This window comes from Lycorma delicatula, chromosome 6 (genome assembly GCF_047948215.1).
Source record: "Lycorma delicatula isolate Av1 chromosome 6, ASM4794821v1, whole genome shotgun sequence".
Lineage (NCBI taxonomy): Eukaryota > Metazoa > Arthropoda > Insecta > Hemiptera > Fulgoridae > Lycorma > Lycorma delicatula.
In genome coordinates this window covers 162,968,467-162,982,871 of record NC_134460.1, presented here as the reverse complement: position 1 = coordinate 162,982,871, position 14,405 = coordinate 162,968,467, and the positions used below count along the sequence as shown (strand labels likewise).

The 14,405-nt window shown below is 30.5% G+C and overlaps 1 protein-coding gene across 1 annotated transcript in view; it reads right to left on the bottom strand.

Moving 5' to 3' along the window:
- Window positions 1–639: 639 nt before the first annotated feature.
- Window positions 640–14,405, bottom strand: part of Uba2 (Ubiquitin-like activating enzyme 2) — a 62,630-nt gene continuing 48,864 nt past the window's right edge. Inside the window, exons 10-13 of the mRNA XM_075368963.1 lie at window positions 12,946–13,028; window positions 6,927–7,027; window positions 2,873–3,086; window positions 640–1,216 (exon numbers count right to left, since the gene is read on the bottom strand). Coding sequence (XP_075225078.1) covers window positions 1,213–1,216; window positions 2,873–3,086; window positions 6,927–7,027; window positions 12,946–13,028 — 402 coding nt within the window. The 3' untranslated portion in view covers window positions 640–1,212. The remainder of the gene's footprint in view (window positions 1,217–2,872; window positions 3,087–6,926; window positions 7,028–12,945; window positions 13,029–14,405) is intronic.

Here is a 14,405-nt window from a genome sequence, read left to right as displayed (position 1 = left end):
ATACTTTCTGAAAAACTGTTCTACTAATTTAAAAAACAGTCATGGCAAAACTATCAAAACCTTTCAAATGTTGCTGAGTGAAGCTCATACAGTGAGACGGTGAGGGTTATATATGCTGGAATCACTGAATGCAAAGTTTACTGGACTTCATTATATTTTTAAATATTAACCGCTATGAAGTATACGTCATTTCTATTCATGTTATGTAATTGTAGGCAGTTTTCAAAAAATTATTCAACACTTTAATTTCAATTATTACTAGTGAAAAGTTTTAATTACTTTCACATTATCAGATGCCATACTACAAACCCTGATCAAAGTGACTTCATACCAATGAAATATCAAGTTCTTATTGCAAAAATCCATTAAAAGTAAAATTCAGGGGTCTAAAATTCAACAATTCTGAAACATTTTTTGGGTTTGTACATTTTAATTGGAATAAAAATAGAAAGTTTAAAACATATCAGTATTCTCTGGGTTTATTAGTATGAATTTTGAAGGATCTGAACTTCTGGGTGGAAGAGAGACGCTTAATACAATGGTTTTATTTTTTCCTATAACAGTTCAGAATATCAAGCGATTGTTGTAAATAAACTGAACATGAAATAGCAGCAATAAAATAAAGTTATTTACAAACGATTTATACAAAAAAAAATCTTTCTTTTATTTATAAACAACATAAGCATGGATATATATAAAAGAAAAAGAATGTACAATAATTCTTATTAATCCATTAACTTTCATCAGTAATGTAAAGAAAAACTTAAAATTCTAATAACATACGAAACATAGGAAATACTATTTCCTATGTTATAATTTAACAAAGTTCACCTGATTTAATAAGACCTTTTAGTTTTATATATAAAATTAAAATTTAAAAAAAAGGATAATATGTATGTAACAGTCAGATTAACAAATCTGACTTTCAGCCAGAAAAAAATCTATAATTAGCTAACTACTGAAACACTGCACAAAAATATAATTAAATTAAAAAAATTATTTAATTTAAAAAATATGTATTATATACATTTGTATGCAAAAGTTCAACATTAAGTGAAGTTCTGTTCTTTATCATATATATTTTTTCTCTCTCTTCCTGTAATTCCATTGTTTTTATAATGAAGAAAAATCAAACAGAGAATTGAAAAATTATTATTTCATTTTCATATAATTTCATTATTATATCAGCTCTCATTCATTCTCTCATTATCATTACCTGCAATCAAATAATTAAATAATTAGAATAGTAAAAATGGCATTCATTCACTGAGAAAAAAACCAAGAATTAGCATGAAGGAATGATTTTAGAATAAAAATATATAATAAATTATCTTGTGAGTCTTTAACTCAAGACTGTAAATTTCAATTTACAGTCCAATACAAATATCTCATGCAGCTTAATAAACTAAAAGAATGTAAAAGTACTTAATCAACTTGTTATAAAATTGTACTACTTAAGCCAAGATTAGATTAAAATAATCATAAAAGTTAATACTTTGAATTCTAATTGGGATATTCTCTGATTTTAGCTTTGAGCGACATTTTCCTCATGGAAAAAAATGGCTCGCTGAAATAACTGATGAACAAATGCATATTTTGCAGGATTTGACAAACTGAAATATTTCTGATAGTATCAAGCAAGTAGAATCACTGAAATAAGTATACTGAACTAAATGGAGATTAAAAAAATTGTTAAAAAATCATTTTTTTAATCTCTATTTTAAAAATTTAAATCAATCATCCCTAATCTATAACTTGTTATATCTGTGGAGCCAAAAGAGCATGTGCTGTTAATTAGAACTGTAGCAGCCACCACCCAGCTTGAAATCCTTTCCACATGGAAGGCAGTTTTCTTTGTTGATTCGCAAGCAGCCGTCTGGAACTTGTCATGTAGCACTATAAACGATTGCACAAGAACTTTGGAGTGCAGGAAGACCTTAAACGAACTGGGATGTCAAGGCTGGCAGTTGAAATTCCAATGGGTTACCAGCCATGTTAACATATATGGTAATAAAATGGCTAACAAATTGGCAAAGCTGAGAACCTCTCTCCCTCAGCCATCCAGCACTACTTCTCTTGACTCAGCCAAAGCGCAAATAAACTCTGCAGTCAACAAATGGATTGACAAAAACCGCAAAGAATCAGCAGCAGGCAACAAGTGGGAAAGCCTTGTCACACGTGGTCTTATAAGCTTTAGCTCCCTCGAGCAGTCAGCATTGCTGCATTTAGATTAAAAACCAGACATGACTATCTGACCTTGCACCTACATCGGATATGGGTTCTGATCTCTCCAGCATGCCGATTCTGCAGCTACGAAACTATGGATGCAGACCATCTGAGGATCTGCAGAGCTTGGATCATTCGCAGAGGGATGATGAAGGCCCTGTTTACACAGAAGCCCGTCTATACTGGTCAGCGAGTCATAAAATGGCTCAACAGAGTGGGCATTGGCTAGTAAGTAAGAAAGTATTAATTAGAACTCAATAATAGATTGGTAGCTCGTAGACAGTATCACAGAGCTGATACCATGATCAATTGAAAAGAATGGATGCCTATCAGTCAATACAATGCAATAAGCATCGAAAGTCAATTTAACTGTATTAAGTGTTTTAATATTCTAACACTTAACATAGTATTTACTTAATGCCGGGTTAGACAGTAAATTGCATACCTCACAACCTGATGGTTCTAGAACGCTTCTGAGAAATCATCATAGGGAAACTGAAGGGTACAAAATAAAAATAATATTCCAATATTCCCAGCCATATTTTATAAATACATAGATTACCGAAGAAAAACAACACCGGGTGCTTTTGGCAACCATTATTAAAAATGAAAGTAACAAAACATTTTAATTTAATCTAACACTGACCCTATAATTGTAATCTCATCATCAACTATAGCTGCACCTTCAGAAGAATCATCAGTTTTCCTCTTTTTAACCGGTACACTGATTTCACTTGCTTTGCGCTTTTTATCAGATGTACCTTGTACAATCACTTCTTCATCACCAAATGTCATAATGATATCATCATCACTATCATCACCATCTTCACCACCACTTCCTTTCTCATCCTTGTGATTACCTGGAAAAGAGAAATATTTATCAAACGCACATTTGAATGCAATGAAAACATATTATGGGCTTCATTACATCAGGGCCTTTATTAAGAACTGAGATCTATAAAAATTCAAATTCACTAAAATAGCGTATGAGTTCCTCATTTTATTTATAAAAATTCTTAATTTTCCTACATTTTTATTGTGTTCCTAATGTAACTTTTTACACTGAATTCAAAAATGCAATCAGAATTTTTCCATCACCCATAGTTTTTGTGTGATAACATAACATTATGAAGCTGTATACGTGATGATTTGTTTACTGTAGGTTTTGAAATGTCAGTATAGAGCAGTCATACAATTAACACACCAGTATCGTTTGAATGTTTGCTGTGCATGCACATACTGTGGTTTCATTTTATTTTGTGATTTTCAGTTACTGCATCATGTGTGTTGTGTTAGCGAATAAATATGCCGAGAAGTATGTAAATGATCCGGTTACTTTATGTTATGTGCATGGGAATTTGATGTTTAAAGAACAAGGAAAACATTTGACTCCACTTGTTAAAAAATGTTATGAACTATATTTTGGCTGTAAAGTTGGAGATCAAGATAAGAACTGGAGTCCTCAAATCTGCAGTTTGACCTAATGAAACATCTGAAAGACTGGACTAGGGGAAATTGGCCTATCAGTTTTGTCATACAGATGTTATGGTGTGAATCATAAGACCATTTGTCTTACATTTTTAACTTTTATTTGTTTACAGTCTGTTATAGCAGATGGTAATCTGCAGACATGAGGTACTGGCATTATAAGACCAGCGCCTCATGGCATGGACTTAAGTGTATCACATCCAACACATCTAAGTTTAGAAGATGAATTGGAATGTAAGGTAGCCACTGAAGTTTGAAATGAAGAGCATGATAATTTTTCTTTTGAAGTAGAATCCTCTTCTGGTGAACCTTATCTGATAACTAAAGGAGAATTAAATGTCCTTATTCAAACTTATCTGAGAAACAAGTTGAGCTTTTGAGATCTAGGCTGAAAAGCCAGAATCTAATCCATACTGATACTAAAGTGTTTCTTTCATAATCAACTGAAAGAGTTTCAAAACTAGTTTAGTGTACAGTAACAATATTTGTGCTGTAATGGATGCACTTTATTGTGAACAGAACTACAGAATAGAGAGTGTTCACAGAGCCTTTGAAAACTAGTTTAAAGGTTTTCTTTAGTGCAATGGCAATAAATTCCTTCTGTGCCATTTACTTATGCTACTTAAATGAAAGAAACATATGAAAATCCTGTAGAAAAAATTCAGCAAAAGGACTGTTAGCCTATATGTTGCAATTTACAAGTTATTGCGTTATTAATGGTCTTGCAGCTTGGCTAAATTAAAATTTGTTGCTTTTTATGCAAGCAGGACAGCCAAGAACAATATGAATCATTGTATGAGGAAGGAATGGCGAAAGCATAAAGCAATCAAACTGGATAGAAAAATGTTGTACATCCTCTACTAGTTAACCTTGAAATGATTCTACCTCCATTCATATAAAATTAGAGCTTTAAAAAAAAAGAAGGGTCCCATGGAAATTTCACTTTCAAATTCCCTGAGATATCGAGCAAATCATAACTCTATCTTGCAGTACATTTTATCGGATCACAGAAAGGGAAATGAACAAATTTTCATTATTTAATAAGGCCCCCACCATCCTTGTAGACTCTGCATATCTCCTTATTATTAATACAAAATTAATTAGGTACAAAACTAAGAAATCAGAGAGAGTTAAATAAAAAAAAAAGGATATAAGTAATATGTACACGCTATAACATGAAGGACATAATTTCTGATTGTTTGCACTTAATATGTGAGGGAACTAAATGACCACATTTAAATGAAATAATTGCACTCAGAAACTAAAAAAATAAAATAAATTAACTTTGAATGAAAGATACTTACAAATAATAATATAGATTAAATTAAGATATTACATGGATATATTGGTTTCTTTAGAAACCAATATGTTGACTAGGTCAATGTACAACTAACACAGTACATGTACTTTAAAATAAATAGTATATGTAAAAAGGTAACCAAATACACTTTAAATAGGAACTTAAGGACAAACCAAATTAACTTTAGTTGACTTTGCATAGGAACTAAACGATAATAGAAACTAACAGCCTGACATTTAGTAAAAAATAAAGGAACAAAATGACTCTTTTTGATAACAACACTTACAAAGAAAACACAAATTATTTGAACTTAGGATTAGGCAAAAATCAGAAATATTTTTTTTTATATGCAATACATCTAGAGGTTGCTTCAAAGAATCCTCTAACTTTTGAATTTTTAAGCTAAATGCCTCTTCTTCAATCTGCTGTTTAATTCTAGATATTCATAAATATGTCTTGTTCTTACACGACATGGATACACAAAAATCATCAAGTTATTTCTTCTTTATCTCCATCATGAAGAGCATCTAAAAAAGTACCAAATTTCTTTTGAGACCATTCTTTGATTCATTACAGAGTTAGTCATACTGAATTTTAGTTTTTTCAGCCCTACCTTCTGAGATTCTATTTTTTTCATAGAGAAGAAGATTGTTCATTTGTTTCTTTCCAAGCTCAGGTTGTGAACCTAACCTAATTCAATTTCCAGGTCTGAGGGAACCCTGAAAATGCGGGTGGATAAAAACGAAGTTGGATTTCAAAAATTTAAAGAAAAATTTCCTTGCGTTAGCAATGTTAAAACCAAGGAAAAAATTTTTGTGGATCCCCAAATAACCTTGATTACAGGTGGACAATTTGAAGAACTATTAAGCAAAGTTAAAACGTCAGCGTGAAGGTCATTTAAATGTTATGTAAAACTTTCTAGGAAATCATAAATCACCAATTACTGTGACAATGTGGGGAAATTATTAAATCATACAAAGATGCGGGGGGGGGGGTAAAATATGTCCCTAAGAAATTATTTCTAGGACTTACACCAAAATTTCTTTCTGCACAATTTCGGCACCAACATTGACAAGCATGGGAAGCGGTTCTGTCATGGAAAACAGATACCAGTGATATTGGAGTGCTACTTTTTTATAAAAAAAGTATATAAAAAAGTTTACCAAAGTACAAGAAAAAACAATGGGTGATTGAGAAACCTTTTACATATTTGAATTTCTTGTGAAAATTCTATTAGGATCACATATTTTATTCCTGTGTAATTATGCTGTTTCAAAATAAGAAATAGACCAATTCCCAGCTATATGATAAAGGTTAAAAACTATCCCCACCCTGAATGTCTTAATAAAGAATGAAAAAAAAAACTGCTTAAACCAGTTGAAACATTAAAACATCAAAAAAGTGTGTAATACTAAAAGCTGAAAAATTATACTAATGAAAGCCATATTATAACCATCACCATATTTAAAGAACAATTAAAAACATTACGGATAAGTTGAAGTGACAAATGTTATTGCTGAGAAGCTTGAATCAGAATCAGAGCTCTATAAAAAGGTTCTTTTTCTTGATTTACAAAATAAATTCCAGGTCTGAAATTTTTGAAGCCAACCAACAAATGTAAAATTTTACAGGTTAATTTTTATACATCACAGTTTTGTTTTTTATTCATGGAGATAATTACAATAAAATTAGATACACAAAATAATGCATAATCAAAGTTATAGATTTTAATCTTTTGCAAACAGTTCTTGAACAATTTCTCTCGAAAATTCTACATCTGTATGTTTAGACAACTATTTTCTTGACAAGTAAATTACCTAATGGTTATAAAAACTAGCCGTAATCAGATTATCATAATAAAACTAACATTAGATATTTTAAAAATATAAATAAAGTAGTTAAAGAAACTTACCATTCTTTGAATCTGCTTTATTTTTTTCTCCTTCTTCTTTTGGTTTTAATTGCTCTGGATCGGCAACAACAACAAAATCAGGACCATCTCTTGGTATCTCTCTGCAACATTTATTAGCAATACAAGCTTTTAATGGATTACTTAGCTTTTCTTATGTTAGCTGTTATAGACTAGAAACTTTTAAATGAAAGTATACAGAGGGGTGCGTTCATAATTAACACATTCAATGACAATAGACATCGTGGAATATCCTGCGACACCAACCTGAAGAGCAGGATTGTCACAGAATGTCCCCTACACACCATCTAAAAAATTTTATCTTATTTTTAATTTTGTAACATCTTTGGACAAATACTATACTCTAATAATAATCAATCAGAACACATTATTACATGTAAGTGAGCTGTGTTTCATTTTTTTCTAAACGCATTAGAAAACTGTGTTTTTAAATATTTTGTTTTTTGTCTCAAATCTTTGAGTATTTACACTTTTTTGAAATTTAAAAGTAAAACTAACTTCATATTTTTAATCTAATTAGTTTTTGCAGCAAGCTCAGTCATGCATCTATAAAACGTACTTTCTAAAGAAATAATTTTTTGACTATTAATGGCTCTTCAATTTCCAGACTTGTTCTCCTGTGCAGAACAAGTCCTATATGGCCGGAAAAAAAAAAAAACCTTATAACACTGTTAAGTAAACACACAAACAGTTCTATCAATGGCTGACAGATAATGTTACAATAGGTGAAAGCTTACAAGATACGAGTGTCCTGCAATGCAAATACTGGACAATGGGAACTTTTAATACTCAAAAATTACACGAATTAAAAAAAAATACTAAGTCAATGTGTTAAGCTACACTGTACTTTATTGATGGTTTTATTTTGGTATAAAAAGATCCTATTTTGGAATAAAAATTATTTTGTTATACGTTTTTAAAAAATAGTGTTTAAATAATCCAAAAGGGGTATTCCATTTTAATTCAACAAATTTTCAAAAATTTTATCGCATCACTATTTTTGATTTTGATGATATTTGGTATCTAACTAACCCACCTTGTAATGGCCAAAAAATATTTTTTCTTGAGTAATAGGCTATTTTCTAACTTTCCAACAGGAAAAACAGCCATTTTCATCACTTTTTCCATGAACCATTCTTATCATAAAGAGGTCAAAAAGGGCTTTTTGGAAATAGTAAAGCTAAATTTCATCTTAGTGAACTCAAAATTCATTTTGTTAAACAACCAAATCTTGTAATGTTTACTGAAGTAACGTTTACAAATTTTTGTTTTTTCAAATTTTGGGCCCAAATATGAACGTGAAGAATTAATCATTAAAATAAAGGATAAAATGAAAACAGTTACATCAACCCAGGAAAAAATTAAAATTTTAAGTTTATTACCAAGCAGCTGGAGCATTCAAAAAATTCAAAATGAGTTTGGTATTAGTAAGTATTTAGCCCATCAATCCAAACAATTAGTAAAAACAAATGGAAATTTACCATAAATTGGCAAACAGAAACCCAGTCATGTAATTGGTAAAAATGTTATTAAATGTGTCCAAGATTTTTATCAGAATGATGAGCACAGCCGAATGATGCCAGGCAAGAAGAATTGTGTCTCTGTAAGACAAGCTGATTGGAATAAAATTAATATTAAAAAAAGGCTTATCTTAATAACAAAAAAAAATTGTACACAGCCTTCAAAGAAAAATATAATTTAAAAATTTGCTGATTTAAGACCTTAATTTTGTGTTCTGGCTGGTGGGTCAGGTACTCAATCTGTTTGTGTGTGTGTTAATTACCCACCAAAATGTAATACTCATGTTATCTGCTCTAAAAATGATATTTGTTTATAAAATTCTCATTTCAACCATGATGTGATATAGAAAATAAAACGTGTATGCTGTCACAGTGTGAAAAATGTTCATGCACTAATGAAGTGCTCAGATTACTGCAAGAGAGCTGGGATGATTTTGATTCTGAAATTATCTTCAAACAATTGGGTTGACCGTTGTGAACTAACTACTCAAAATTCTTCCATTTTAAGAGTACTTAGATAACCTTACTGAAAACTTAAGTAAATCTAACAAGGCATCATTTTGCTGCAAAGAAATAAGTTAAAGTTAATTTCCTCAACATTACAAAGGAAAGCTTGCTGGAGGGTGAATGTATTGTAATGGGAGACTTCTCTCAAAATTTTCCTTTTGTGATACAGAATCAAATCCAGTTATATCACTAGTCAAAAACTTATGCCACAGTACATCTATTTCTCATATATTTTAAAAAAAGAAGGAAAATTACAAAGCCAAAGTTACCGTGTGATTAGTGAGTACTTGAAGGACAATACTACAATAATCTTCTGCTTCCAAAAGCAAGTCATAAATAAAGTAAAAACACTGTTACCACAAGTTAAACAATATTTTATTTTTCTGATGGCTCCTCGGCCCAGTATAAAATCAAAAAATTTCATAAATTTGTGCTACCATCAAGAAGATTTTGAAATCGCAGCTGAATGGCATTTTTTTGTCTCATACCATGGAAAAGAACCATGAGATGGTATTGGTGGAACTGTAAAAAGAACTGTGACTAAAGGAAGCCTTCAAAGGACAGTCAACAATCAAATTGCACAATCAGAAATGTAAAATTATTGCAAAGACAATTTTAATAATAAAAAAATTTATTACCTGCTCTAATAAAGATGTTCAAGAGACTGAAGAATACCTCAGTTTTTGTTATCAGGTAATCACAACAGTCCTAGAAACAAGAACCTTTCACAGTTACGTTCCAACAAGTCAGAAATGTATTCTGAAAGTCTGGGCGACCTCTGAATCAGAAACACTTACGTTACTATTGGTACATAAGGACATTAGTGTTTCCGATTGCTTTATAAGTTTACCACAGCCAAAATGTAAAAATTATGTCTACCGCATATACGATGGCAAGTGGTGGTTAGGCGAAGTCATTTAAGTCAAAATACATGAAAATAAAGAGGAATATCGAACACACTTCTTCTATCTGTAGGATCCTAGTACTTCATTCAAGAAATCATTTAGGGATAATTGAACATGGGTTCAACTGGAAAGTATTTTAGATTCTCATGTCTTCAGAGCTTTTTCTATCAACTACTGGAAGAGGAAACAATATTACACCAAAGTTGAATGAGGACTTATCATTTCTATTCAATAAAAAATGACAGGAGCACTAAGTTATATTAAATTTGTTATCAAAAAGTGCAAAATTTGTTCATAACTTCCATTAATAGGAGTAAATTAAGGCAAAAGTGAATTTAACAACTTGTTAATATATTTGAATTGTTTATCATTCTGTAATTGACTATTTATTAATTAACAATTTAATCATTCTACTAATAAGTTTAGTTGTAATTTTTATAATCTGGAAAAATACATAACATCAGTATTTTTGGATAGGTTGTTTATGGTTAGAAGGAACAGTATTTTTAGTAGTTTTGTTGGCTTCATTACTCGTCAACCGCTTTGAGTAACAAAATAAATTTTATATGGTTTTAAAGTACATAAAAAGTACTTACTTCTGTAAGCATTTCATATTTTTGCCAGCTGTCCCACATGTTGGTTTTAGGCCCCAAAAATGAGACATTTTCAAAATCTTACGATTTGACGGCCATTTTTTGAATGATGACAATTTTTGTAATAGTCAAATTTTTTTTATAATTACTATTAGTACCTAAGAGTTAAAAGGTAAAAAACAGGCCTGTTACCCTAAGCCCTTCATTATTTATTTTGGGCCCAAAATATTTTCAGTAAATATTATAAGATTTGGTTACGTAACAAAATGAGTACACTATAATAAAGTTCCATTTTTACTCTTTCCAGGAAGACCTTTCTAATCCTCTCTACGATGTAAAATAAGAATGTTACAGCTCATGGAAAAAGTGACAAAAATGACTGTTTTTACCTGTTAGCGAGTTAGAAAAGTCTATTACTAATGAAAAATTTTTTTTTAAATATAAAAAATATTTTTTGGCCACAACATGGTGGGTAGTTATATACCAAATATCATCAAAATCAAAAGTAGTTATGCACTGATCATTTGTTGAATTAAAATTGAATACCCCAAAATTTAATATTAGGTAGAGAAAGAGAAAGTCTAAGTAAGAATAGCTACAATAATTTAATTTTGTTAGGTTAACTTGTAATTCCCTTTCCTGTGGATTAAGAGATTAGCTGTTGGCAAGAGGATGCATACTCAGGGAAATGCATGGAATACAATGCATACAAGGAAATTCCATTAGTCAGTCAAGTATGAATAAATGTAACCCAAATAAGTATTTTTGGTCAGGGAGTAGAACGTATCAAGTGTGTTGGGAGTACTGGGTAAGGAAGACGACAGTATAGTACATTTAAAAAATTCCACCAAGCAGATAAGAACATTGTGATAAGAACATTAGCTTGCTAATAAGTAGATATCCTCTAGCACAAGATCAAAGAGTGCCCTGGAGAAGTAGATGGCCACACCACAAATGATACCATAAGGGGTATTTCACAGGCATCACTTTTTTTTTGGCGATTGTTAAAAGCAACTGATGGTTGATACAATCTCAACAACAGACTTGAAGCTAACATATTTTATTCTTTATGTTAGTACATAAGCTGTTTGTAGACAAACAGCTTAGCTAAAGCAATAAAAAATTACAGATATTTTCCGAGGAAATGTTTTTCAGCTGTGAAAAACTTTGTTTTTGTGAATCAAAGTGACAAGCTTAAATAAGGGTGGTAGGCTAGTAATCTAACAAATATGATTTATAAAACAGATAACTGAGGATGCAGGATGTAGTAGTAATTATGTTAAGGTTACGACAAGATTAGCATAAAATTGGAAAGAATGGAAAACTGCAACAAACCTATTAAATGACTGATGACTCCAAAAAACAAAGTTAAATTAAAAATCTGTTTCTTATATTACATAATTTAATAATAACTATTAAGTTTCTACAATGCCACCACAAAAGCTGAAATTTAAAAAATGGCAGCAAATACCCTGCTTCCTTCTCTCATTAAGTTCAAAATTTAATGGCATCAATGCCCCATATATTTCAAGTTTTAATATTCAGGTTGTCTGGAGATAATTATTAAATTACAGACCTACACATGACCATCCTTCTGGAATTTTGGTGTTTTTCAGTTAGAGGGGGTTAAGGTTACAGAAACTCCCACACCTAAAATTTTGATTAATCACCATTCTTTCCCTTGAGGCTCTTTACTTTTACTTTACCCAGTGGTTCCCAAAGTGTGAGCCTCAAATGTCTTGGGGAGCCGCAAATTCCTCACAGGGGTGCTGTAAAATATTACACAATTTTAATAATTTTATTTCCATTTTCAATTCAATGCCGTAGGATGTTTGTTCAATTACAATATTTTTTTTTTGTAATCTAAAATGTGTTTTAATTTATTTTTACCTAACCCTTGCAAAAAGTGACTGGCTATTTCAAAAACGGATATTTGTTAGAATTTGACATCAGGTGTCTTTGGAAAATCTGGATTCAGCAACGATGCCGAAAAAAGAAAAAGTTTGGGAATACTGTCTTATAGCAGCTACGTAGCTAAAGCTATGGCAGCAGATATACAGCTACTAAGAAAAAAAAAACATTGTAGTAGCTGATGTGATATTAGCATCATGTATAAATTTGACAGTTTGCAATATTGTAAATGACAGATGTAAATGCACGATCACATGAAACGACATAAGTACAATTCTAAATAGTACAAAACAAGAAAATAGACTGTACCACTAACTACGGAATTTTCCAATTACCAAATAAAAATAAAAGCCATCTCAACCTCAAAAAACTTAACTATGTTGTCCACTTATAAATTGGATATTTGTAAATCAGAAACCTGTTCCAGTACACTTAGGATGTCGTTTTAAATGACACTTGACATTAATTAATATATAATTTCAGATGTTAAATACTAATGAAAACTTAATATTAAAACTAACTGAAAAGTTCATGTACTCGCATGCAAACAAATGAATTTTCTTACCTTTGGGAAATATGAACTGTTAACTTATAATCCTGTAAAAAGTCATCTACTTCTAGAATTGTCCCATCAACAATACCGCATTCCTGTACAAAAAAAAAATAAAATAAAGTTATACAAGTGACTGGCCCCTGTATTAACTTAAATGAATTTCTTTTTTTTTAACCTCTGGGTCTGCAGTTAAGCAATTTTTTTCTGCAGAGGATAAGATGAATTCTTTATAGTGCTTGTGAAAAATGCCATGCTTGACCGGGATCCGAACCCAGGATCTCCGGGTGCATGCTGAGACGCTACCACTCGCGCCATGGAGGCCGGTAACCTAATGTCCTTATTGAGAACTGTTATATAAGTAAGTTTCAGAAAAATCTATTTTTTAATACAATGAAAAATTTAATTATATTAAAATTGATTTATACATTTGTCTTTTATAACCAGGTAATAAAAAACAGATGTTACTTAATTGAAAGAAATAATAAAAGATTTATTCGTTTGATATACTGTTACTAATCTCCACAGCAAAGTGGGTAATGCCTTGGCCTTTCATATGGCGGTTCTGGGTTCAAATTCCAGTCAGGCTGGCATTTTACAACGCTACAAAATTCATTATCATCAACTGTAAGAAAGCGTAACCTGTTCTTACTATGTAAATAAATAAATTTTATCTGCATTGTCAGCGAATAGCAGACAGGTTAATTTTTTTCCAAATTCTGAAAGAATAAGAGCAAGGAATACTAAAAAAAAAAAACAAATGTTTATCAAGAACTAGATGGAGACAGCTTAAAATTAAAAAAAAATTACAAGATAATGTTGAAAATATGATAGTTGATTTTTGTTCCTGTATCTGAAAGAACAAAAAATCTTATGTGTATAAAAAGAAAAAGATACAAATGTAAATGTGATGCATTATTTTTAATTGATGATTTTTTATTCTGGATGTAAGTGTGCAGTAAAGGAGTATAAGACAGTAAATAACGTAAATAGACCTTTATAGTTTCATATACAAGGTTTTTAATAGTTCTGCCACTGTATTAATCTGTAATCATATACGACTAAAAAATTTAAATGAACTACTTTACTTAGGGACAAGTCATCAATTTCCAATATGTATGTATTAACGTCATTGAATTATATTGTCTTGTTTTCTTGTTTTTGTTACTTTTAAAATCATGTGATCTTCTCAACTATTGAATGATTTTTTTTAACATCCATTTAGATAATATTTATTATTATTGTAAGATAATATTGTACAAGTAACTTGATGAAATTATAAAAAAAGCAAAACCACAAAAATTCATTTACTTTTACTGTTTACTGCATAACTTTAGTGAAAATTTCATAAATTAAAACATCACATTCTTGGTGCCTAGCATATAATTATTTCAGTTAAAAATAATAACTAAAAATAAAACTACAAATTTTGAAAAAAAATTTAACAAACTGGTAGACATAAATGCAGAATCATG